Genomic DNA, 23,051 nt, shown 5'->3' with positions numbered 1-23,051 from the left:
TATTGACCGTCTACCTCTCCTCAAGCCACCTCCAGGGTGCGTAAATCATTGAAGTAGGTAATAAATTGTTGCCATTTCCCCAAAAATTATTCACCCCTGCCTCTGATGTTATACTTGATTTTTCAAGTTTTAAAAAGAACATTAAATCTTTAAGCCAGACTGATATAGAGGGAGGTTGTGGAGAGGTCCAAGACAGCAATATTCTGCGCCGAGCAAGTAATGATGCAAAACCCACAACACTAGCTTGTTTATGGTTCAGAGGCTGACGCTGAGATAAAACACCAAAGATGGCAATTAAAGGACAGACATCCAATTTGATTTCAAGAACGTCGGACATAGTTTTGAAGAAAGAGTTCCAAAAATTCTGCAGTTTGGGACAGAGTGCAAATATATGATTCAGGTTACAGGGCAAAAGTTTGCATTTTTCACACGTCAGGAACATTGGGATATATTTTAGATAGTTTACTCCTAGAGAGGTGAGCTCTATGGACCACTTTAAATTTTGATCAGAAATTTTGAAGAGCATTTTTCATCCGTTTCTGTCACGAGCTGTTTTAAGGTATATGGCACTTAAAAACTACACATATGGACTACACTTTCAGAAGGCAGTTTTGGACCTTGAGCTCGGCTATAAAAGATGGAATGTTCTGGATGTGATGAGGGAAAATTTATTGTTTACACTTTATTGTTTAGCCATCAGTTCGTTTTTTATTTTTCATTTCAGTCTAAAAATACAATAAACGCAAAAGTTAATTTGATTAAGATCAAAATTTGAAAAACAAAATAAAAATCATAATTTTTTTGTTTTAATATGAAAAATTAAATTATGCCTAGTAATTAACTATGTTTAAAAGGTCCATGGGTGGTCGGTCCTTGTAGCTACCTTTTGCTCATTCAATTTTCATTTCCAAAAGAGATTTTAAAAAAACGAACAGGAGCTATCATATATTACTAATGAAAAACAAAACAACGTAAAAAACATGCCATTTCCCTGTTTCTTCTTTGCTATATGAAAAAAGAAAATCGCAAGAAAACAAAACAGAAAAATGTCTGAATGTTTCAATGTAATATGCATATGCTATGCATGTTACATGAAAAGATAATACTGGAAGCTGATGCCCACGTACAAGTAGCCCTAATACACAGGAAGTTGGGACCTATTAGCACACTCTTAAAACAGATGTGTTAAAAATAACACATCATGTGTTATTTTTTAACACAACTGAGTGTGTAGTTTAGGACAACAGCACTTGTGTTTCTTTCAACACAATTTGTGTGTTAGCACATTAAACGCATACTGTGTGTTAAATATTTCCACATGAAGATGTGTTAAATATAACACAAAAATAACATAATAATTCTTGTTTTTCATTACGTGCTTTGCCTTGCCTGTCTAATGCCCCAAGTGCATATATGACATGGAATTGGAATTGTATGGGGTAAGGTGCATGGTCCCAGTCCTGGTGGTCGCAGGTCAGAAGGATGACATCATCATAGGAACCAACATGCTGAAACATATGCTGAGTCAACTGAAGAATGATGTCAACTATTGGAAACTTCTCTCATGCAATGCACAGGAGTCTTCTGAATGTGGGCGGTTTTTGGAGATGATGGCTGGGCTCACAAGGTGGACGGGACCAGATGTACCAGATAAAGTGGGTACAGTTAAGCTAACTCAAGCAGTGACTCTCCTCCCCAATCACGAACACCTGTTGTGGGGCAGGTTGCCATGTAACGTCCCTATGTCACCCGGGAGCATGATGGTGGTAGAGTCTACCTCCTCCAGGTGCAGCCCTCATGGTATCATGGTCGGCAGAGTGGTCACGCCTTTATGGGGGGATGGCTGGATTCCCATGAAAGTCACCAACTTCACAGAAAAGCCACTGACCTTGAAACGGAATTGCAAACTGGCGGACGTCTCCCCTTGCATTGCAGTTGAAGACTTCACTCTGACCCAAGGCTCTTGTCAGAAAGAGAATGACACAGATAATCTGGCTCATGATGAACACGTTGACAATACTGACCTGAAACAGAGTCTACAGAATGTTGGTCTGGGGGATGTCAACATTGATCGCTGCGAAGTACGCCCGTCCACCAGGATCCAACTGGTGAGAATGCTGGAACAATACCAGGACGTGTTCTCAAACCACCACCTAGATTGTGGAGAAGCCAAGGGTTTTGTGCATAGAATCAAGCTTACCGATGACCGTCCTTTCCGGCCGTCCTTTCCGGTAGAGTGCCTCCGGCCCACTACCAAAAGCTACGCCAGGTCCTCACTGAGATGGAGGAGCAAGGACTCATTCGGAAGTCTGTGAGTGAATTTGCCTCCCCACTCGTGATGGTGTGGAAAAAAATGGTGACCTCAGGATATGCACAGACTTCAGGTGGCTGAACGCAAGGACCATCAAAGATGATCATCCCCTGCCTCATCAGTTGGACTGTTTAGCAGCCCTTGGCAGAAACACTCTCTTCAGCACCTTGGACCTAACATCAGGTTTTTATAACCTGCCCATGCACAAGGAAGACAAGAGATTCACTGCCTTAACAACACCACTGGGCCTGCACGAATATAACAGAATGCCACAGGGCCTTTGTAACAGTCCGGCGTCTTTCATGAGGATGATGCTAAGTGTCTTAGGTGACCTAAACTTCAGTAGTTTGCTATGCTATCTCGATGACCTCCTGGTGTTTGCCCCATCCGAGCAAGAGGCCCTCAGTAGACTGGAGGTCGTTTTTCAGAGGCTGAGAGAGCATAACCTGAAGTTGAGCCAAAAAAAATGTCATCTGTTGCTGTGGTCTGTGAAATTCCTCGGACACATTATTGATGGTGACGGGGTAGCGGTTGATCCAGAGAAAGTAGAAGTTATTGTGAAAATGTCAAAGAGGGATTTAATGGAGGATGACGGCTGCACACCTTCAGTTCGGAGGGTAAAGTCATTTTTGGGGATGGTGTTGTACTATCAGCACTTCATACCCAACTGTTCCTCCATAGCAAAGCCTCTTTTTGCCCTTACAGCTGGTCAAAAACGGAGGGGGAAGATGGGAAAGTTAAATCAGAAACCCGGTGTCTTCAGAAGGCTCAAGCCCACAGACTGGACTGATGACTGTGACTCCGCTTTCTTCACCCTCAAGGAGAAGCTTCTGAACTGTGCAGTCCTGACTCACCCGGACTTCTCCAAACCCCTTATCCTATCCATCCACGCTTCTCTTGATGGCTTCGGAGCAGTTTTGTCCCAGATACCGGAAGGTGAAACCAAAGCACATCCGATTGCCTTTGCAAGTAAGACCCTCACTGGCTCACAAAAGAGGTATCCGGCTCATCGTCTGGAATTCCTAGCACTCAAGTGGAGTGTTTGTGAAAAATTTAGTCATTGGTTGAAGGGACACGCATTCATGGTATGGACCAACAATAACCCACTAACATATATAATGACAAAACCAAAACTGGACGCTTGTGAACAGCGATGGGTGGCCAAGCTGTCCCCCTACACATTCAGTATCAAACATATCCCCGGGGAGAAAAACACTGTGGCAGATACCTTAAGTAGAGATCCTTTTGCTAGGTCAGTGGACCAAAGGTTGATCAGTGAGCCATATGAGAATCTTTTGGCAGAAGCTGAGGGAACAAAGGAAGAAGGAGTTCAGGATATTTTCCGGTGCAAGGTTCAGTGTCTTCAAGCAGATTATTCAGGCTGTGGGACCGCAGGTGCTCCAAGGGACAAGCGGGCCGGGAATCAGGATTCCTCCCATGTCAGGTCTGTCTGTGAAGCTCACCTTGAGTGGGAGAGAGCTGCAAAGGCAAGAGCAGAACAATTTATCAAGATTCTTCCAAAAGTGGCACCCTCAGAACAAGGCACGCTCCCAGCCATCTCTATTGAGGAGCTTCAGCATAGCCAGGAATTGGGTCCAGTCACTGGGGAGGTCCTGTTGCTCGTGGAGCAGGGCAAGCTACCATCCAGACGAGAGAGAAGTAGGTTACCTCCTAGAGCACGGACACTATGCAAGCAGTGGCATCAACTGAAAGTTCAGGATGGAATCCTCTATAGAATCACCAAGGAACCGTCGACTTGACAGAAAAGGTATCAGTTCGTCCTACCCAAAGACTTAAAGGCCAAGGCCCTCTCTGGTGTGCATGACCTTGCAGGACATCAAGGAAAAGCCGGGACCCTATACCTTGCCAGACAGCGTTTTTTCTGGCCACAAATGGAAAGAGACATCAAGGAATATGTGAAAGGCTGCCAGCGATGTATCTTAGCAAAAACCCCTGAACCAGCTGCCCGAGCTGCCCTGGATAGCATTCGCACCTCTGCACCCATGGAGTTGATGTGTATAGATTTTTGGAGCGCTGAGGATAACAAACAAAGAGCGGTGGACGTCTTGGTCATAATGGACCATTTCACAAAATTGGCTTATGCATTCCCCTGTGTCAAACAGACTGCAAAACAAGTCATGAAGAAACTGTGGGACAACGTGTTCTGCATATATGGTTTTCCAGAGCGAATACAGTTGGATCAGAGAGCCAATTTTGAGAGTAAGCTCATAGCAGAGCTCTTCAGCCTCACAGGGATCGCGAAGTCACACACAACTGCATACCATCCGATGGGAAATGGGCAAACTGAGAGGTTTAATAGAACGCTTGGCAATATGTTGCGCGCCTTGCCATTACCAGCAAAACAACATTGGGTTACAACAGATACAAACCTTGACTTTTGCTTACAATGCCGCAGTTCATGAAATGACTGCATACGCCCCATTCTTTTTAATGTATGGTCAAGTTCCTAGACTCCCGGTGGATGTGGTCTTCAGTCAAGTCCTGAGGGACCCAGTCATTATTGACTACAAGACCTACGCTGGGAAATTGATGGCAAACCTCCACGAAGCCACTCGCATTGCTCAGCAACATGCAAGGAAAGAGCAGCAGCATCAAGCTGATGGTTACAACAAGAGAGTCCGTGGCACTTGCTTGAATGTTGGTGACCGAGTCCTGCTTGCAAACAAAGCAGAGAGAGGGAAGAGGAAGTTCGCGGACAAATGGGAACCCACAATCTATACTGTCATGGATCAGAACCCTCAAACGCACATTTATAAAGTCACGGATGAGAGCGGAAGGACTAAGGTTGTGCATCAGAACCTGATGTTGGACGTGAGCTTTATCATTCCCAGAACAAACTAGTGGGGAGCTGGATTCAGATGCCGCGGATGAGGTCAGCGAGCTCCAGCCTCTGTCCATTGATACCCTGAGCAACCTGGCAGTAGAAGCTTCTGAGGATCGTACCCGTTCGTGGATATGCGTGTCACCTGATGTTGATGAGTCCTTGGGAGATGGTGCAGAATCAGGAATGGAGGATGAGACACCACACCCCCCACCCAGTGGCTCTGATCAGCCGACACCTGAAAGATACCAATTGGATCCTGCCGATGATAACAAGAACAAAGAAGAGAGAGAGAAAGTCTTGCCTGTGATCTGCCTAGTTCCAACGTGCTCTCCAACCCCCACAAGTCTTACGCTGACAGCATTTTACCCACGACAGTGACTATTAGTCAGAAACCTAAACAAGACTTAGGGACTGAGATGCACATAGTCAGAACACGTACAGGCAGGGTTGTTAAAGCAGTCAATAGGCTGATAGAGAATATGGTGCAAAAACCTTTCACAAGGAGTGGTGTAGGTGGGTTTAACAGAAAGGCACAGTCTTTATGTACCTTGTTTTTAACAGGGTAGAAGGAGTGTAGACACAAATACTGTGTTATGTTCTTAGTTAGCACATTCTTTTGGGGTTATATGAGAGAATGTTCACATTGACAAGTATAGGGTCCTAACATCTTGTGTGGTGTAAAAGGCATCACATTAACTAGGAGAAGCAGTAGCCTGATGAACTTCTGCTTTCTCTGAACTTACTTCGTGAGTAGCTTAAAATGCTGTGTGTGGAATTAGATTCTTATGGTTATGTTGGACCAAATGAGTGTGAACATTGTACCTTATATGATTGCTTTATCTATCTTGCTTGACCTTCTGTATGTTTAGGATTTAGGCGAAATTAAAGAGGGGTGAATGTAACAGATAGAGGAAATAAAATTTATTGTTTTTTATTTGTGTTTTTTTATGGCATGTGTTGCGCTGTAAAATGTATTAACTTCGCCAAAATCCTTCGCGGTTATTTAATAGTTTGCTGTTCTTGGTGTTGGGAGTACTATATTTGTTATAGCGCTCTTTGCTAATTGGTAGCAGATGTATCGCATCATTTCCGGTTTCTCGTCAGTCGGCGTTGAGTTTGACTGAGAGAGGTATGTACTTAAGCCAGCGCGATTATAAAGTTTGAATTTTAAGCTTTAAAAGTCGTTTCAAGTGCACAACCCTGTTTAATCATTTATGGTATTATTAGGATAGACGGACTGTGTCGTTTTTGCTGAGTATTTTACTTGTAAAATGAGTTTGTGAAAGATGAGCAAATTAGCACGTTTTTGTCGCGTGTGTGCTAGCTATTGCCATTTTATCTTCTTATCGAGGTACACGCTTATGTTATTTTCTCATATTAGGTTTGTTGAGAAGATAAATCCTGTATGACGACGTTTTGCTCTCTTTGAACTCTGAATAGGTATGTGCATGTGTTTTGTATTCCCGTTACCATGTTCAGTAAGTGTATTATTTTAGTCAAGTTCATTGTTTTAGGCTATTGTGGTACAGTGTATTTGTAATTGTAATTGTGATGTTTGTGTATTCTTTTTTTAATGGAATGTATATATTTTTTTGTTATGTACCAGTTGATAAATGTGCATCAATATAATCATTATTTGTTTTAATATGTATTAAGTTAAAAAGCTAATTGTTATTAATAATATAATTGTATGTCATAGAACACAATGTAATGACATTTGTTATTTGTATTTTATTCACGTTTTGAGTTAGTCTCACGTTGGTAGTGAGTCGGCGTTGAATTTGACTGAGAGAGGTTTGTGTACGTGTGTAAACATTTGTATTAACATAAAAACATTCAACAACTGATACATAAACTGAATAAGTTTCACAGACATTTGACGAACAGAAATGGAATAATGAGCCCCTGAACAAAGGGGTGGTCAATATCAAAAGTAACAGTCAGTATCTGGTGTGGCCACCAGCTGCTTTAAGTACTAATCTCATCCTCATGGACTGTACCAGATTTGTCACTTCTTGGCTATTTCATGGTAACGATATATATCACGATATAGTTATTTATATGTGTATATATACACAGTGCCCTCCACTAATATTGGCACTGGTAAATATGAGCAAAGAAGGTTGTAAAAAAGTGACTTTATTGTTTAACCTTTAGATCTTTTATTAAATAATTACTATAAAAAGGAGTAAACAGTAATAAATGAAACAAAGTAAATATTTGGTGTGATGACCCTTTGCTTAAAAAAAAAATAGTAGTCTGAACACACCAGTTGGTTATGTTTAGCAAGCGGAATTTCTCCCTATTCATCCATTATGCATTTCTTCAGCTGCGCAACTGTACGGGGCCTTTGTTGCCTTATTTTGCACTTCATAATGCACCACACATTCTCAATCAGACAGTTCAGGACTGCAAGCAGGCATTTCAAAACCATACTCTGCTCTCCTGGATATCAAACAATTGCAAACAAAATACAGGTTTTTTGGGTTTTTAGGTGTGCAACAATTGGCACCCTTTGTCAATACTTTGTGGGACCAACCAGGGGCCATCAGCAAGAATTTAGTATAAACTGGTGGCCCAGAAGCGGACCACTGTCAGAAAAATGCTAGCTGCTGCTACTGGCCTATTTGCTGGGTGTTCAGTTTTACCTGTGAAAGGTAATTCTCTGAGATTTGGTTTGGATTATGTGACAGTTTGTACGGCCCCAAACTGCACACAAGTCAGGCATTTTTTCTCTAGTCTAGTTATGAGATTTATGGCAAGTTGCCCAGACCAATATGGTGGCGACATTGATGTATGATCCAGCAGCCAATGCAGTGTCTATGTATTGATATGTCTATCTTTCCACGTTTTGGCATAACAATGTAATTTACAGAAGGGAGCAGTTAGCGTAATGTTAGCTTGCTTACTAGCAAATGTGGCTAATTTTTTTTTTATTTTGTACACAGCGGTTAGCAAACATTAACTCGCTTACTAGCAAATACAGCTAATTTAATTTACAAAACTCTCATTTTTTATTGTTTTTTTTTAGGTGTGAATTACACTCTGGCTTGGAAACTTTACAGATTGCATTGGCCATTATGCAACATAATTTCATTAAATAAAATAATTCATTTGTGAAAATACTTTGCTTTTGTTGTTATTTCCCCAGTATGTATCCTGCAGGACACAAACACTTGCCATGTCCTGCAGAATTTCAGATCTATCCTGCACAATAGTCCTGCAAGAAGTGTGTGTTTTAAGTAAACCTGCAGGACATAATTCTTGGAGAATATAATTATTGCATGTAATTTTTCCTTCACAGAATTCCTGAAGGTATTTCTACAGGAAAATGAGCTGAGAATCCTGTAGGATATCTGCATATTAGTCCTGCAGGATGCCTGAAGGGTTTTTTTAAAGGGAAGGATTATGCACATTTATCAATTAGTTAAATTACATCCGGGTTACGTAAACATGCCACAAAACGAAATAATAACTAAAATAAAATAAAAAATAAGACGGCAAGAAAATATAAAGGCATATTTTGATCGATAATAGATTTTAAACATAGTTAATTAGTAACTTAACTTTCAATATTAAAACAAAAAAATTAATGAACGCGTTGTAATTTGTATTTTGTTTTTCAATTTTGAAACCAAAAGCGAATGAACCCTACGTACCTGGACCACCACGGAACCACGAAATTCAGTTTCAGAGAGGATGATTAAAATGCGTTCAAATTCTGATTTTTGCATTTAAATTGGCAATACACTTCACGACGCAGCCAATAAGACCGCAGTAAGAAAAGCGCAAGGGCTGACTTCTCAATGGGGCGGATTTGTCTGTTTTTCAGCGTATGCGCGCGAGGGCGCGTTCTCTCCGAAAGAGAAACGCGTGAGTGTAGTCGATGTGCTAGTAGTACAACTGGGAGCGCGCGTGCGCGTATATTTGCGTTTCCTCGCAGCAAGTTGAGGAGCGCGACACATTTCAGTGCAAAGGAACGTTGCTTACCTTTACGAAGTTTATAAAAATACTAGGTAATTTTCCGTGAAAGTATTTTTTTTGCTAAGCGGTGAAAACATGTCAGCCCCAGCAGCTAAAGTGAGTAAAAAGGAGCAGAACTCGAACCACGACGGAGCGGACGAGACCTCTGGTAAGAAGTGAGGGCCTCCTGAGCATCGCCATTTTCACTTTCTCTTTTCACGGTTTTGAGGCTCTTTGACCAGCTGTTTACCAAAAGGGCGGCAGCAAAGTATATCTAATTTTACGTGTCTTGCTGCGAGTTTCATGAGGTTATGATTGGCTGTGGTCGCCGCCGGGGTTGGATGTTTTGAGCGCTCAGAAGCAATGGAAAGCGCCGGCAGTGGAGGCCATGTTAGATAGCCGCTAAAGGCTAACGCCATTGCTACGACGACGAAATGTCATATGTTCAGATAAAAAAAAACAAAACAACAACTTTATTTATTTGTGTATGCGCTCTGTATTCTTTAAAGGAACATGTGTTGCCTTCACGGAACAGTTTTTTTCATAATTATGAATCTCTGTTGGATATATATCGTCGAGGTATATACGCTACTTTATTGTTGTAGGGTAGCGACCTCCGCCATGATGTACATACCATTTAGCTAGCCTGGCATGTTGGTTGTACGCTTCGGGTAATTGTACTAAATAATTACACCTCCCAAATTTTTCCAGTTCTGAAACTTACGACTCCGAGGTTTATGGAAATTGTGTGAAGAAGCTAGTTTTGTGTGTTTGTTAACCACCCGATGTTGCACGAGAGGGGAAGCTGGCAGGTATTTCTGTTTAAGCGAATTTAAACCACGCGGCCCGAGCAGCAGGAAGCGGCGTCTGTTCTCTCATAGACGAGAAAACTAGCTGCTACAATCTACTTTTAACTGAGGAGCTGCATAGTGAATCACGGCCATCAGATGCAACGCTACCTCGCATTTCTCACAGCAATAAAAAGTACATTTTCTGCGTGAATTTCAAGACAGCTCAACTTATTTTGCCATTTGACTGTTTCTTTTAGCCGTGTTGATATCGTGAAACTCATTATTCCCCCATAAACTTTAAACTGTATTTGCTTAGAGGTATTTCTCTGATTCCAGAAAAATGTTATACTTTTGTCCTGATCATTGCCCTTTTTGTATCTTCAGAAAAAGAGCAACAGGAAGCTATTGAGCATATTGATGAAGTACAGAATGAAATTGACAGGTCAGTTCATTTGTGTCCAATCACAATAACAAAATGCTTATTCATGTGGAAGCCCTGGACAGAAATAAACTGCTTGTATTTGTCCACCACAGACTGAATGAACAGGCCAGTGAGGAAATCCTCAAAGTCGAGCAAAAATACAACAAGCTTCGTCAGCCATATTTTCAGAAGAGGTCAGAACTCATTGCCAAAATTCCCAACTTTTGGGTCACTACATTCGTGAATCATCCACAAGGTAAGCAAGGTGAAAACACCATCAACCTGAGTTATACAAGTATAATGTGTCCTTAAATAGCTAGATCATTTGTTTGTGCGAATGGAACAAAAAAAAGAAGGATTCTTCAATATTATGCCCTCTCTGTATCCACCTAGTCTCTGCTCTCCTTGGTGAGGAGGATGAAGAAGCACTTCACTATCTGACAAGGGTGGAAGTAACAGAATTTGAAGACATCAAATCAGGCTACAGAATAGATTTTGTTAGTTTTGAGAACATGTGAATATTTTTGGAAATAGATTAATCTTTCTGTTGTTTCATTATTCTCATGTTTAAGATTTTTGCCTGTGTTTTGTAGTACTTTGATGAAAACATGTATTTTGAAAACAAAGTACTATCCAAGGAAATTCACCTGAATGAAAGTGGAGACCCAACACCAAAGTCAACAGAGATCAAATGGAAACCAGGAAAGGTGTGAATGGTGTTTGATTGTAATACTCATTAAAACTCTTTGCCGTGACCTTTTCTTCAAATGCTGTATATGGGTTATTGAAGAAACATAATCTGTGACCCTTTCAAGGACCTCACAAATCGTTCCAGTCAACCTCAAAGTAAAGCGGGCAAGAAGAGGCAACATGAAGAGCCTGAGAGCTTTTTCACCTGGTTCACTGATCACTCTGATTCAGGAGCAGATGAGTTGGGGGAGGTCATAAAGGATGACATCTGGCCCAATCCTCTGCAGTATTACTTGGTGAGTCTCAATTAGTTTCCACCTTCAGAATGAGTAGAAATATTCTCATCACTGGCTAGCTGAACAAAAGTTGTTCTCATCTGCCTGTAGGTCCCAGATATGGAAGATGAGGAAGGAGAGGGTGAGGATGAAGATGAGGAAGGTCTAGAAGACATAGATGAAGAGGGAGAAGAAGATGGAGAAGAGGATGATGGGGAGGTAATTTACATCTAAATTGGTTTCCTTTATTCATCTGAAATAATTGATGGATAAATAATATAATTAGAAATGATTTTTATGGTGGTGGTAATCGTTGTGTGCTGGTGCTTGTACAAATGAACATGTGCCTTCTGACAGAATCCATTATCCTTGAAACATGTTTTATTGGACTGTACCGGTCTTAAACCAGTGAGAAACCTTTTTTTTTTTTTTTCCCAGTTAACACTCTGGAAGAAATTTTTAACAAAGTCAGACTGAATGCAATTTTAGAGTGTCTAGGAAAAATAGATTTTTAAAAACCTTTATATAAAATTCTTTACATTTCTTGTCATGGAAATGGCCATAGAAGCTGGCATGGTGTTAAAAAAGCAAAAAAAAAAAAACCCAAAAAGCTTGTCAAAATAATCCTTCCTCCTATTTCAGGATGATGATGGTGAGGATGACTGAAGAGGAATAAAGTTGAGCATAATTCATCACTTTAGTCCTGTCTGCCACAACCCATCTGCTACTTTGGTGATTCTTGGGAGCAAAAATGCATCCTTTTTGCCCCCTTTCCTTCTTGTCTTGGTTTTTTTTTGTGCTCCCTCTCCTGTCCTGACAGTGCCATGTTGAAATCCACCCAGGAAGAGACTGCCACTATGGCAATTAATCTCAATTCCCAAGTACATTTTGAGGAATAAAACAAAAGGCAAAACACACTGTAATATAAGCAGCACACTGTCTGGAGTAGACTTGCAAATAGGTAAACTTTTTATATAAATGTGTATATGCATATTTCATCCTGTTAGTGTGGTTAAATGAACAAAGGCCATGGTGTGTGATCTGTATTTCCAGCATCCTTCTTAATGGCTTTGTTGCTCATGGCATTACAACTGATTAGTGATTGAGTCTTCCCCTCTAGCTTGTGGTTTCAAGAACATAAATCACAACCATACTTCTCTCCCCTCTGTGAGTTTGTAATTTTATGAGGGCTGACCCTCAGCAAGGGAGGAAACAAGGGTATTTGGAAACAATTTCCTTTTTATTTTTTTTTTATTTTTTATTTTTATTTAAATCTTGTTTCACAGACATTCATTGGATATGAAATGACATTTTGATAAAATAAAATCCTTAAAAATAAATAGTCTGCCTGCAAGTTTTGGCTCTGCTGCATAGGTTGTGTACATTTTACTTATCTTGTACACAAACGTAACTTTAGTTCAGTTTGCTTTGTTTAAAATAAAACACAATGTGAACATGAGACTTCTCAAAAACTAAGATTTGTATGCAAAGAACAAAGTGTAGGAAAATATTTATTTCCATCTTTTTTTTTTCAACTAAACTTTTCTAGTGATAAGCCCTTTAGATGAAGAAAAGGTGCGCTGCTTTTTTTTTCCCCACGGGTCCGCTTTTGAAAGATTTTGGTATCGAATGTTGAGGCAAAATGTTCCTGTAGCTGTCTGTCTATAGGCAAGGCCACCAAAGACTGATCCAAGGCCTCAAATTCTTCTCTCGTCATTATCTTCGGCTGTGCACTTGGTTGGAATGCCAAGCCTAGAATGAAAACAGCTCAAATGATACTGTAACAAATAGGAGCATGACTGTACAATGAGAACAGAAGTAATAGTTACTATGTCAGGGCCAGGCTATGTTCACATACATGGGTGGTTCTCAAAGTTGGGTAGGGGGCTGGCTAGGGGGCTATGATTTTCTGTGGCAGCAGTGGAAATAACACACCATTATCAAAGATATAATAGTTATTACTGAATTCTTATTGTTTTAGCCCATTTAACCAGTCAACTCCCGTGAATGGGTTTAGTCCAACTATCCAAAACAAGTTAACCAACAAATGGTCACCTTGATCTAATGTGTACTGGAGGTGGACGTTCCAGGAAAAAATATCTGGTTCCAATAAATATAGACAAAATGTGTGTTTTACACCTTGGGCATGTAGCTACAGTCCCCAAGAAACGTGGAAAGCAAGTGAAATTCTCTTCAGCGCATTAGCTTTCTTTAATACAGTCACTTCAAACTGAATTCACTGCTGGTTCTCAAAAAGTTGAACAGCAATCCTCCAATCATTGTTATACCTGATGGTTAGTTGATTTGGGATGATGAACATCTTTTCCCCAAAGTCTCTTTGTACCCACAGAATCTGCACAGAAGGTCTAACCAACTGGAGCGAGGGAATGCTCCCTGCCATAAAACTGCAAACACGGGGATGATCTGAATGTATACATTTATTAACCTTGGTGGTTGCAACTGACTCCTGACTAAAACCCAGTCTTAAAGTTTTATTGCCATGCTTCCCAAACGTTAGTTTTTTTTAAATGTGTTTTATCAGAAAGGAATGAAATATTGTTTAGATGTGGGAAGACAGTCACTGTCATTTCATGTTTGTTTAAAAGATTAATCGTCATTAATAGCCCAGCATGTCTACACAATTCAGCAATGACACAGTAATATGTTTTCTACTGTCTGTAGTCTGTAGATTTGTAGTCATTATAAAATTATAAACATGATGTATTCTTCATTAGTGACATGTGCCAGTCAATTTACATCATTAATAAACATCTACATTTTTGTCCAAGAACTAAACCTGGGAACATACACCGCAGGCTATATAAAATACATCATGAAACACACACTGGGCACTTTAATAGAAACACCTGTAACGCTGCACATGAAACCATCTAATCAGCCACTCATGTTACAAGTCAAGGGTTTCAATGAATGTTCACAAAAACATCAAAATGGGGAAAAATGTGGTTGCTGGTGTCATATGTTCTGGTTTGCATATTTTGGAAATTGCTGATCCCCTGGTATTTTCATGCATAAGACAGTAGAGTTCACACAATTATGAGGGGGAAAAAAAAACATCCAGTGAGCAGCAGGTCTGCCAGGAGGTGACAAGAGGTCTATGAGAACTGCTCTTCACAACCATGGTGAACAGAAAAACTGGAACGCTAAAGACAAGAGAAACTGGACAGCTAAAGACTGGAAAAAGACCAGATTTTTTTCCCCCTCCACGATTTTTAAATGGTCCAGTTTCAGTGAACCTGTGTTGTAGTCATAACCATGCCAAAGTCACCAAGATCACATTCCTATGTTTGATGTGAATGTTAAGTGAGGTTCTTGACCTCTATATGCATGATTTTATGCATTGCTCTGTTCTGCTGCCACGTGATAATTGCATCAATGAGCAGGGGTACAGGTGTTCCTATTAAAGTGACCACAGAGTGTATATTTATCATATGTATACCAGAATAATTTGATTCTGTAACATGCATGAAAAGAAACTGCAACAGCCATGGATTTGTGGGATTGTAATACAATCCCACAATAACAGTAACTATTTTCTTTTTAGTTTAAATTGGATGTCAGGATTCATGATGTGTTCTCTATAAGCATTGAGGTAGTTGACAGATGAACAATCAAAACCTTCAGGCTCTCCAGAAGGCTGAGTTTAGTTGTCCTTTGGGTGGCTCAATCTGCTGGTTTCTTAATGAGTTCTAGATAAGAACAAAGGCAAAGCATTAGCAGTGTACATAATGTTTAATAAAACAGTACAGACATAGTCTTAGAACAACAGTAAGATAACTGTTATAGTAATATAATTCACATGTCAGTAGTAAATAAATACACAGAAATAAGTAGTGTTACACTGCACAAAATTTACTTAGTTAAAAATATAATAGGGAGGGATTGGATTTTCAAATAACATCATTACAAGAGAATGATATTTGAATATAAGAGCCAGCAAACCAAACTTTTATACAAAACAATTATAACAGGAGAACGGGGAATGTAGGAGAAAGGGATGCAACAGTGATGGAGTTTTAGCTGAACAGATAGAACTCTCTTTTCCAATTTGCTAGCTATTGAAATGGCCCCAAATCCCAAACTGTTGTGAAGTCTGTTTGTATTTTGACCCTTTAAGCTCAGTTAATGGTATAGTTTTGGGTTTCTACCATGCTTCATGCAGCTCTGCATTGAGCACACCTAACTAACTGTAGCAGTAGCAACCATCAGGATTCAAAGTCATGATCTCCCAATGATAGCGTGAATGCTTTTCTGTTGTGCCACTCTAGAATACAGCATATACATGTACCTTTGATTTGTTAATAAGTATTAAAGTGCACCTATTATGCTTTTTCAGATATCACCTTTCATGTAGTGTTATATAGCTGTTTGTGAATGTAAAAAGTCTGCAAAGTTGCAAAAATCAACATGGATGACAAATGGAGTTATTGACTCCAAAAAGAAAGAACCGATTCTGAACACCTGAAATGAGTTGTCAGTAATTCCAGACTTACTTCCTGTACAAACCTACATAGGTTTGTAGCAAAAACCCCCACCTCTGGTCTTCACTGGCTGCTCACGAACATGTACTTTGACCCCCCTCAAACACCACACAGGGTAGCTGCAGGTATTATCACTTCAAATTTAATACTTTTCAAATTTAAGACATTTCCAAAAAAACTTGAGACCTGCACGTCACTTCAATCATGCTACATGATACATCAGCTATAATGGATTGTGTTCATTGATGTACATCCATTTCTGGGTTTAAGTAAACTATAACAGGTTAAACCTCTATAGAAGTATATGGGAGACCAGAGCAAATATCCATCTGCATTACCATTTGCTAAAACATTGAAAGAAACAAAAATCCAGTATTTCCTTCCTATGACTTTCCAAGAGAGGAAAAAAATATAGAGCAATGCATTACAGCAGTCAGCAAAGAAATATATCACATTTACCATCACTCCCTCAGCAGCCTTATTAGAAATCCCCTCGCAGAAGTGTTTACGATTTTTTTTGTAATTTACTGCCAGGGTAATGTAACTATTGTTATAAATTTACAGAAATGTTTGTAAAGAAGAAAGTATATATTAAAAAACCTTTGCTATTTTGTAATATTACTATTGCACTGAATGATAATAATAATACATTTTTATTTGGGGTACAAATAGTAATAACAATAGCAATATATTTCTGACTTAATTCACTTTTTATGTGTTAGACCGTGTGGCTTTTATTTCGGCGGAAAACCGCAGTAAGACCTCCTTTTAGTTTTTTTTATTCACTTCTCATTACCGATCAGGTGAAACGCTGTAAACCTCTGCCCACAAAAATGTTTGAGATTATGCTAACGTAAAACCAAAGTGACTCTGGCACATGTGTCTAAATGCAGGCTATAAGTGACTCAAACTCACAGCGCAGAGATGACGTTGGTGTGGAGCGGCAGTTACAGTGAACCGAGCCGCTCTAAAACACGGATGAGCCGCACACACACTGAGTGCAACACAGTCATACAGGTTTACCATTTCAAACAGCAACGAGCCAAAACAAAATTTAAATCTGCGTTATGGCGTCAGTTCAGTTGCATTTTTAAGACCTTTGAAACGTGAATTTAAGACATTTTAATGCTAATTAAGGCCTTATTTTTACATTAAGAAAGTTAAGACATTTTAAGACTTTAAGGAGCCACTCTCTGCTTGAGGTTGCGTCCTGAAAGAGTTAGGTTCATGTCTAGAAGACACTTTCTGCACTGCAAAAGCAAAACCACTTTGCATGGACTCCCAAAGGATGAGGATGTAAAGTGTCAGTGGTTAAAATTCATTTTAAAACAATACAACCGTTCAACTCCGACCTTCGTGTGTGTTGAAGTAATTTCACTGATGACTGAATCTAGCTGAAATCAAGATTTGCAAAACGATTATTCAATAAAGATGGGGCCATACCCACTTTATTTGGACTTTCTTGTGCCTCTGGATCACAACCTGTAAGTATGATGAATTATTTATGTATATATTTTCTACCGAGTGTTCCAAATGCGTAGTTTTGTGTTGTACATGTGTACAGCCAGTGCACCGCTGTTAGCCTCTGCTAACCGGCTAACGTTATTGCCAAACTACATATAAACTTACCACTGAGAAATGTCCCGTTCTCGGGGTTGGGTTGATATTCCCATGCATCACTATCAGACTCGGGCTCAAATTGATAAGGTTAAACTGACATTACGGAGCCGAAATTCAGATATGGTAGTGGGCGTTTCTTTCCAACACACGCTGTAAGCGGTAGACCAATCACAACAGACTACACAACATTTGACCAATCGGGTTTAGAGTGAACGGATCCCTGAACGAGTCGTTTGTGACCCTGAGAAAAAGAGGTGATGCTGCAATTTAAATTATGAAAAAATTAAAGTGTTTTTTGACCTTGGATGCATGTAAACCTATTGTATGAGACTTCTAAAACAAAATTATGCACGTTTAAAAAGCATAATAGGTGCAATTTAATATTTGAATATTGTAACGGTTTGTGGCAGGGTCTTTCACCTCACCTCCAGAAACTGCTTAAGTCTTGTTACAGAGCCCATCTGTCCACTGCTGGTGACTGCTTCAATCCTGAAACCAAAACACACTGATGTTATCTGATGAGGCGGTCATTAAATACAAGATGGTCAATGATGAGAGGAAAAGGCTAATATTATAGGTCTAAGCAACTCTTAAATAACTCAAATAATTGAAAAACAATATTTTTGCAATACTGATACACCTTCAGAATCACTTAAATGAGTTGGAGTTCTGAGCATAAAGAACAGATTTATTTAGCTGTAATGTGCTATCTAACTGTTCCACAATATTGCCCAATAACCACCAGAAGATACTTTATTCTCAACATTTCTGTTTATATCACAAGTTAATACTGCACTCACTAAACACGCATGGCTATAAATGTACCTGGGAAAGTATTCCTCTTTGATGAGGACTAGAAGTTTCCAAAACTGCCCTTGGTATTGTTTCATAAGTGCATTTCCACAAACCTGTACATGTTAAGAGAAGGATATGTGGGGTTTATTTATAAATGCCAGTAATTTTGCTTAGGTTTGTAAACAGAATGGTGATAATTTTTTACCTCTAGAAAGTCAAACAGAAGAGTTGCTGTAACATCAGCAAGAGGTTCCATGTTCAGCATTTGGGCCAACCAACGCCAGCCATGATTCAGTCCATGAGGACCAGCCTGCAGCGAGAAACATGACAAATGCCTCTGATTATATAAAAAGAAAATCAATTTACAACATAGCATAATACACATATGCTAAGGTACAGTATACCCCTTGTTTGTTAGTGTAAGGCCATCGTAGGTGTATTATGGCTGCATATAATCGGATCATTCCAGACATCCTTTTTAAGAAACTGTCCTGACCTTCCACCCCTGACTCATCCACACGATATCCCAGAATCCTACAGTGCAAGAAAAAGTTCAGCTGAGTACCATTTGTTTTGTTATGAGAGACAAAGATGAAAAAATAAACTTTGATTTATTCGAGTTAACACTGATTTGCGATAGATCTTTACTGCTGATATTCTTCAATGGAGGTGCCATCCTTCATTGGAGGGTAGTGAGGAACAGCATATGGACACTTCTTGTGGAGATGGGCTAAGACGAGGTCTCCTACTTTAGGATGCAACTCCCACACACCTGAGGCCACAACTGCAATGGGTAATGCAGCTTCATGGTGAGATGCCACCTCCTCTTCTCCTTGTTTCTATGAGTAAGGATTTAAAAATGTATGTACAGTAAGATTTATTTCCTTAAAGCTAGATAAATAATCCTAGTAATTAACTACAGCACTATTTGCAAATACTTTTAACTTACCACAAACTTTTCTGCCAATTTATAGCTCACAAATTCTAGTCCATGAGGATGTTGGGATGTGGAAACTGACTTTCCACCAGACACAACTGGTTGTCCTAATAACAGTTTGTCAATCTTGTCAAAAATCTCCTTCAGCTGGGAACCTAGAGGTAAAAAAGTAAACCACAAATCAATTCAAGATAGATGCTTTAAAGGGTTACACAGAGCAATTTTCACAAACCTATGCAACAAGGCTGATATCAGCAGAAAATGATAATAAACTGACCTGAAATACTGGAGATCTGGCTCACAGGAATTGTTGCAGCCTTCTGGAGCTCCATCCTCATCTTTTTTGTCTTCAAAGTCACATTAAACATACATATTTACATACATACAAATACGTGAAGTGCTTTTCATCATTTATTATTCCAGTAGACTTTTTGACCTGCATATCCTTTGTGTTGTTCAAATCTTCAAAGGACTGGGCGCAGTGGCTGGCCAGACTTTGCAGTTCTTTGTACCATTTCAAGGTGCTGTCATCAGCTGTAGTCTGCAGGCCTGGAGCAATTGCAAGCATTACATTTCTCCATCCAACAATGAAATCAAGTTCATGCATTTGATGTATTTAATGACCATGGGATTTAAAAGGATCTTGTATTTGATGCATTTAAAGACAATAAGCTTTAAAGGTATCTTGTCAATTATTTTCTGTGAGGAGCTTATTTGGATTTACACTTGAGATATCAGAAATTGATTCAATGACTTTTAGAAGCTTCTGATTGGCCAACTGTCGTTATTGATACTTAATTGGAAATGAAACCATAGCTATTGCCTTTTGCCTTTGATAATCCAGGCAACTTTCGTTAGACTGCTGAAAACCAGTAGAACTCAATGCAAACGGTGCTGACAGGGATACTTCCACCCCCAACAAGTCTAGTAATTCTTGTTACTAATTTGTATGCCTAAAATACACTTAAAATATACTTCAAACAGCAAAGTAGCTATTAAAGAAAAACTATTTCAGATATTTGACATTGTTGTGACCGTAACCCTTTTCAGATCAATTCCAAAATTTAATCAGACGCATGAATGGACAGACAACCTGAAAAATTGTGGACCCCATAACATTTGTGGCCCTCCAAAACTCCTTAGGAGCAATTTCCAAACAACAGAAGGTACCAGTAACACCTGTACAAAAATTGTATGAAAATATTAAAAACCTTGGGACCACACAGGCAAATTAACTCCCAGGAATGAACAAACTTTGGTCCAAAAGGTTCAATTGAACCCCAAAGACAACAACAAAAGAACTGGTCAAGAAGTTGGAGAAGTCAGCTGCTATTAAGATGGTTCTATATCACAATGGTCTGAAAGGCTGTTGTGCAAGGAAGAAGTCCCTACTCCAAGACTGGCATAAGAAAGCCAAACTGACTTTGCAGTTGAACACCAGGATGAAGACCTAGCATATTGGAAGAGCATTATCTGGTCAGTAGGGATGGGCGATATCTTATCGTTTGCGATATACCGGTAGAAATTCTCCCCACAATAAGAATTAATCTTCCTGCGATAATAATGATAGTCTTTTTGTGTGTGATGACGTACACCACAGGTATGCGGCCAGTGCCCAGCAGTAGTAGGCTAAGCTCCAACAAGGCAAGTTTTAGCTACAAAATGAGTACACCGAACCGCAATACAAATGCGACTGAACGAGCTTACACAAGTGAGGAGAAAGCAGATGAAATAGTTGATAAGAGAGGAAAGACTAATTCAGTGGTATGGAATTGGTTTGGCTATCTAAGCTCTGATAAACTTCAGGTTTCAGTGTGCTGCAAAATGTGCCTGAGAGTGGTGCAGACTAGCAACGGTAACACATCAAATCTGTTCCATCATCTGAAGCAGTTCCACCCGATAGAATATTCTGAGAATCAGAAGATGAGGCATCATAAAAGTTTAAGCTAACCTGTCCCTGAAATATCACCGCCACCCCCATCCCCAGCTGTGTTAAAAGCGAAACCAACGCAGCAAACACAGATGGCTGCATTCATGCCTTATGACAAACAGTCTAAATGTTATAAAGACATTACTAAGGCTGTCACAAACGTTTTGGCTAAGGACATGATGCTGTTTAGTACGGTAGAACACATGGGCTTCAGGAAAATGATGTCAGTCATCTACCCCAGATACGAGTTCCCTGGCCGGAAATATTTTTCATGCACAGCTATACCTACACTTTACGGTGAAGTTAGGGAGCAACTGTAGTCAGTATCATATTTTGTGACCACAGCTAACCTGTGGTCAAGCCGAACCTCAGAACCATACTTGAGCCTGACAGTACACTTTATTGACCAAGACTGGAAGCTTGTCAGCTTATGCCTCCAAACGGTTTACTTCCCTGAGGATCACACGGGCGAAGCACTTGCAGCCGGACTTACGGATGCGCTCGCCTCTTGGGGACTCAGCAAGGGCCGCCAGGTCTGCATCACCACAGATAGCGGGACCAATATCATCAAAGCCACTGAGTTGAACAGATGGACAAGGCTACACTGCTTCGGCCACCGATTGAACTCTGCTATTGGTAAGTTATACACAGTTAATATACATTTGAGTATTATGTTATGTTGCTTAGGGTATGATGATACATTACTAAAATCACTATAAACGATGGTACTAAAAGTTTGCCCCCCCAATCCGATTAAGCAAAAAAATAATTGGCCAACTAATCGATTATGAAAATAATCGTTAGTTGCAGCCCTAGATATTTCCAAAAGCTGTATAACCACACCATTCCCAATCACCCTGACCAATTTGGAACTGGGTGTGTGTTGATATCTCAAAAACTGCAAGACAATCAATAGGCAATAATTAGGCAGAGATATAATAATTAAAATTGCCATTTTCTGAAGCAAAATTTGACACTGACATGCAGCTGCACATGCCAATCAGTAAAGGGAACTACATGTGACTGTATTTTCTCGAGTTTTTAATATAGTAGGCTTTAAGGCAGTCCATTCACATTCACATGATGTCACTAGAATACCCATAATGCAATTCTTCTCAGTCAGTCCAGCGTTTTGATATGTCACATGTCTATTTTGTGATTCCACTTATTTTGGGGGTTAACATGCACATAACGTGCAAGTGATGCATATGTGACGTCACTTAAATACCCATAACGCAAATATCCTCAGTCAGCCAAGTGTTTTGATATGTCTCTGGTGTGGTAGTTTGGTGATTCCCCATATTTGGAGGGGGTTAAAATGGATGTGACATCACTAGAATACCCATAATGCAGTTCTCCTCATTGAGCTGAGCATTTTAATGTGTCACATATGTATGTGGTGGTAGCTTTATGATTTACCTATTTTGGGAGTTAACGTGCAAGTGATGTGCACAATGCATTTTTGGCCACATGCGTGAAAATTGCAGGTGGGAACACTGAAAAAAAGTAACAGCACACGTGTCTCAGTGGCTCCACACGTTTTGAGGTATGTTTTGCCAAGGAATCAGAGTAGGGCTACAACAAACAATTATTTTCATATTCGACTAGTTGGCCGGTTATTTTTTCGATTAACCAGAATTCAGTGCCTTTTTTTTATTATTTAAAATAATATCCACAAACTGAGTGTTACAAATAAAATCTTCAGAATAAAACTTTGGTTTGTCCAAAACTACCCAATACACACCCACACCAGAATATATTATTAATGTAGGCCTGTAGTTTAATTCGGTGCTTCTTGTGCATCCATAAAAAATAATGCATAAATACTTATATATAATTTTTTATTTTGATATATATACACACACACACACACACACACACACACAGTATCTCACAAAAGTGAGTACACCCTCATATTTTTTGTAAATATTTGATTATATCTTTTCATGTGACAACACTGAAGAAATGACA

The 23,051-nt window shown here is 39.6% G+C and overlaps 2 protein-coding genes across 10 annotated transcripts in view; one reads left to right on the top strand and one right to left on the bottom strand.

Annotated features, from left to right (window-relative positions):
- The first annotated feature begins 9,018 nt into the window (after nucleotides 1-9,018).
- On the top strand, nucleotides 9,019-14,025 carry seta (SET nuclear proto-oncogene a). 2 transcript variants are annotated; one of them, XM_053624846.1, is made up of 8 exons: nucleotides 9,019-9,288; nucleotides 10,295-10,352; nucleotides 10,445-10,587; nucleotides 10,725-10,828; nucleotides 10,925-11,038; nucleotides 11,147-11,317; nucleotides 11,408-11,515; nucleotides 11,939-14,025. In XM_053624846.1, exons 1-8 carry the CDS (start codon nucleotides 9,216-9,218, stop codon nucleotides 11,960-11,962), a joined length of 795 nt encoding a protein of 264 aa, XP_053480821.1. In that variant the 5' UTR covers nucleotides 9,019-9,215; the 3' UTR covers nucleotides 11,963-14,025. The 2 variants fall into 2 exon arrangements, with proteins under 2 accessions (XP_053480821.1, XP_053480820.1); XM_053624845.1 differs by lacking the exon at nucleotides 9,019-9,288 and adding an exon at nucleotides 9,518-9,698.
- The window catches only part of gle1 (GLE1 RNA export mediator), a 38,581-nt gene continuing 28,442 nt past the window's right edge, over nucleotides 12,913-23,051 (bottom strand). For 6 of the 8 annotated variants that reach the window (XM_053624842.1, XM_053624840.1, XM_053624843.1 and 3 more), the window contains 9 exons: nucleotides 19,587-19,699; nucleotides 19,428-19,497; nucleotides 19,163-19,305; nucleotides 18,862-19,052; nucleotides 18,618-18,747; nucleotides 18,419-18,523; nucleotides 18,244-18,326; nucleotides 17,844-17,907; nucleotides 14,201-15,006 (listed from right to left, as the gene is read on the bottom strand). In XM_053624842.1, the coding sequence (XP_053480817.1) occupies nucleotides 14,938-15,006; nucleotides 17,844-17,907; nucleotides 18,244-18,326; nucleotides 18,419-18,523; nucleotides 18,618-18,747; nucleotides 18,862-19,052; nucleotides 19,163-19,305; nucleotides 19,428-19,497; nucleotides 19,587-19,699 (968 nt within the window). In that variant the 3' untranslated portion in view covers nucleotides 14,201-14,937. Of the gene's footprint in view, nucleotides 13,049-13,583; nucleotides 13,702-14,200; nucleotides 15,007-17,843; nucleotides 17,908-18,243; nucleotides 18,327-18,418; nucleotides 18,524-18,617; nucleotides 18,748-18,861; nucleotides 19,053-19,162; nucleotides 19,306-19,427; nucleotides 19,498-19,586; nucleotides 19,700-23,051 lie in introns of those variants that run through there. The other 2 variants (XM_053624838.1, XM_053624837.1) reach the window with 2 other exon arrangements.

The sequence above is a fragment of the Ictalurus furcatus genome, chromosome 5, assembly GCF_023375685.1.
Source record: "Ictalurus furcatus strain D&B chromosome 5, Billie_1.0, whole genome shotgun sequence".
NCBI lineage: Eukaryota > Metazoa > Chordata > Actinopteri > Siluriformes > Ictaluridae > Ictalurus > Ictalurus furcatus.
Note: the sequence above shows the minus strand (reverse complement) of the source record. Positions and strands in the feature narration are given on the sequence as shown.

Excerpts from the sequence above, each read along its gene's own strand:
- seta (XM_053624845.1), top strand. The coding sequence starts at position 9,554 with ATGTCATATGTTCAGATAAAAAAAAACAAAACAACAACTTTATTTATT. Across the intron at positions 10,588-10,724 it reads ATTCGTGAATCATCCACAAG|TCTCTGCTCTCCTTGGTGAG; the intron begins GTAAGCAAGGTG and ends GTATCCACCTAG. Across the intron at positions 11,318-11,407 it reads ATCCTCTGCAGTATTACTTG|GTCCCAGATATGGAAGATGA; the intron begins GTGAGTCTCAAT and ends ATCTGCCTGTAG.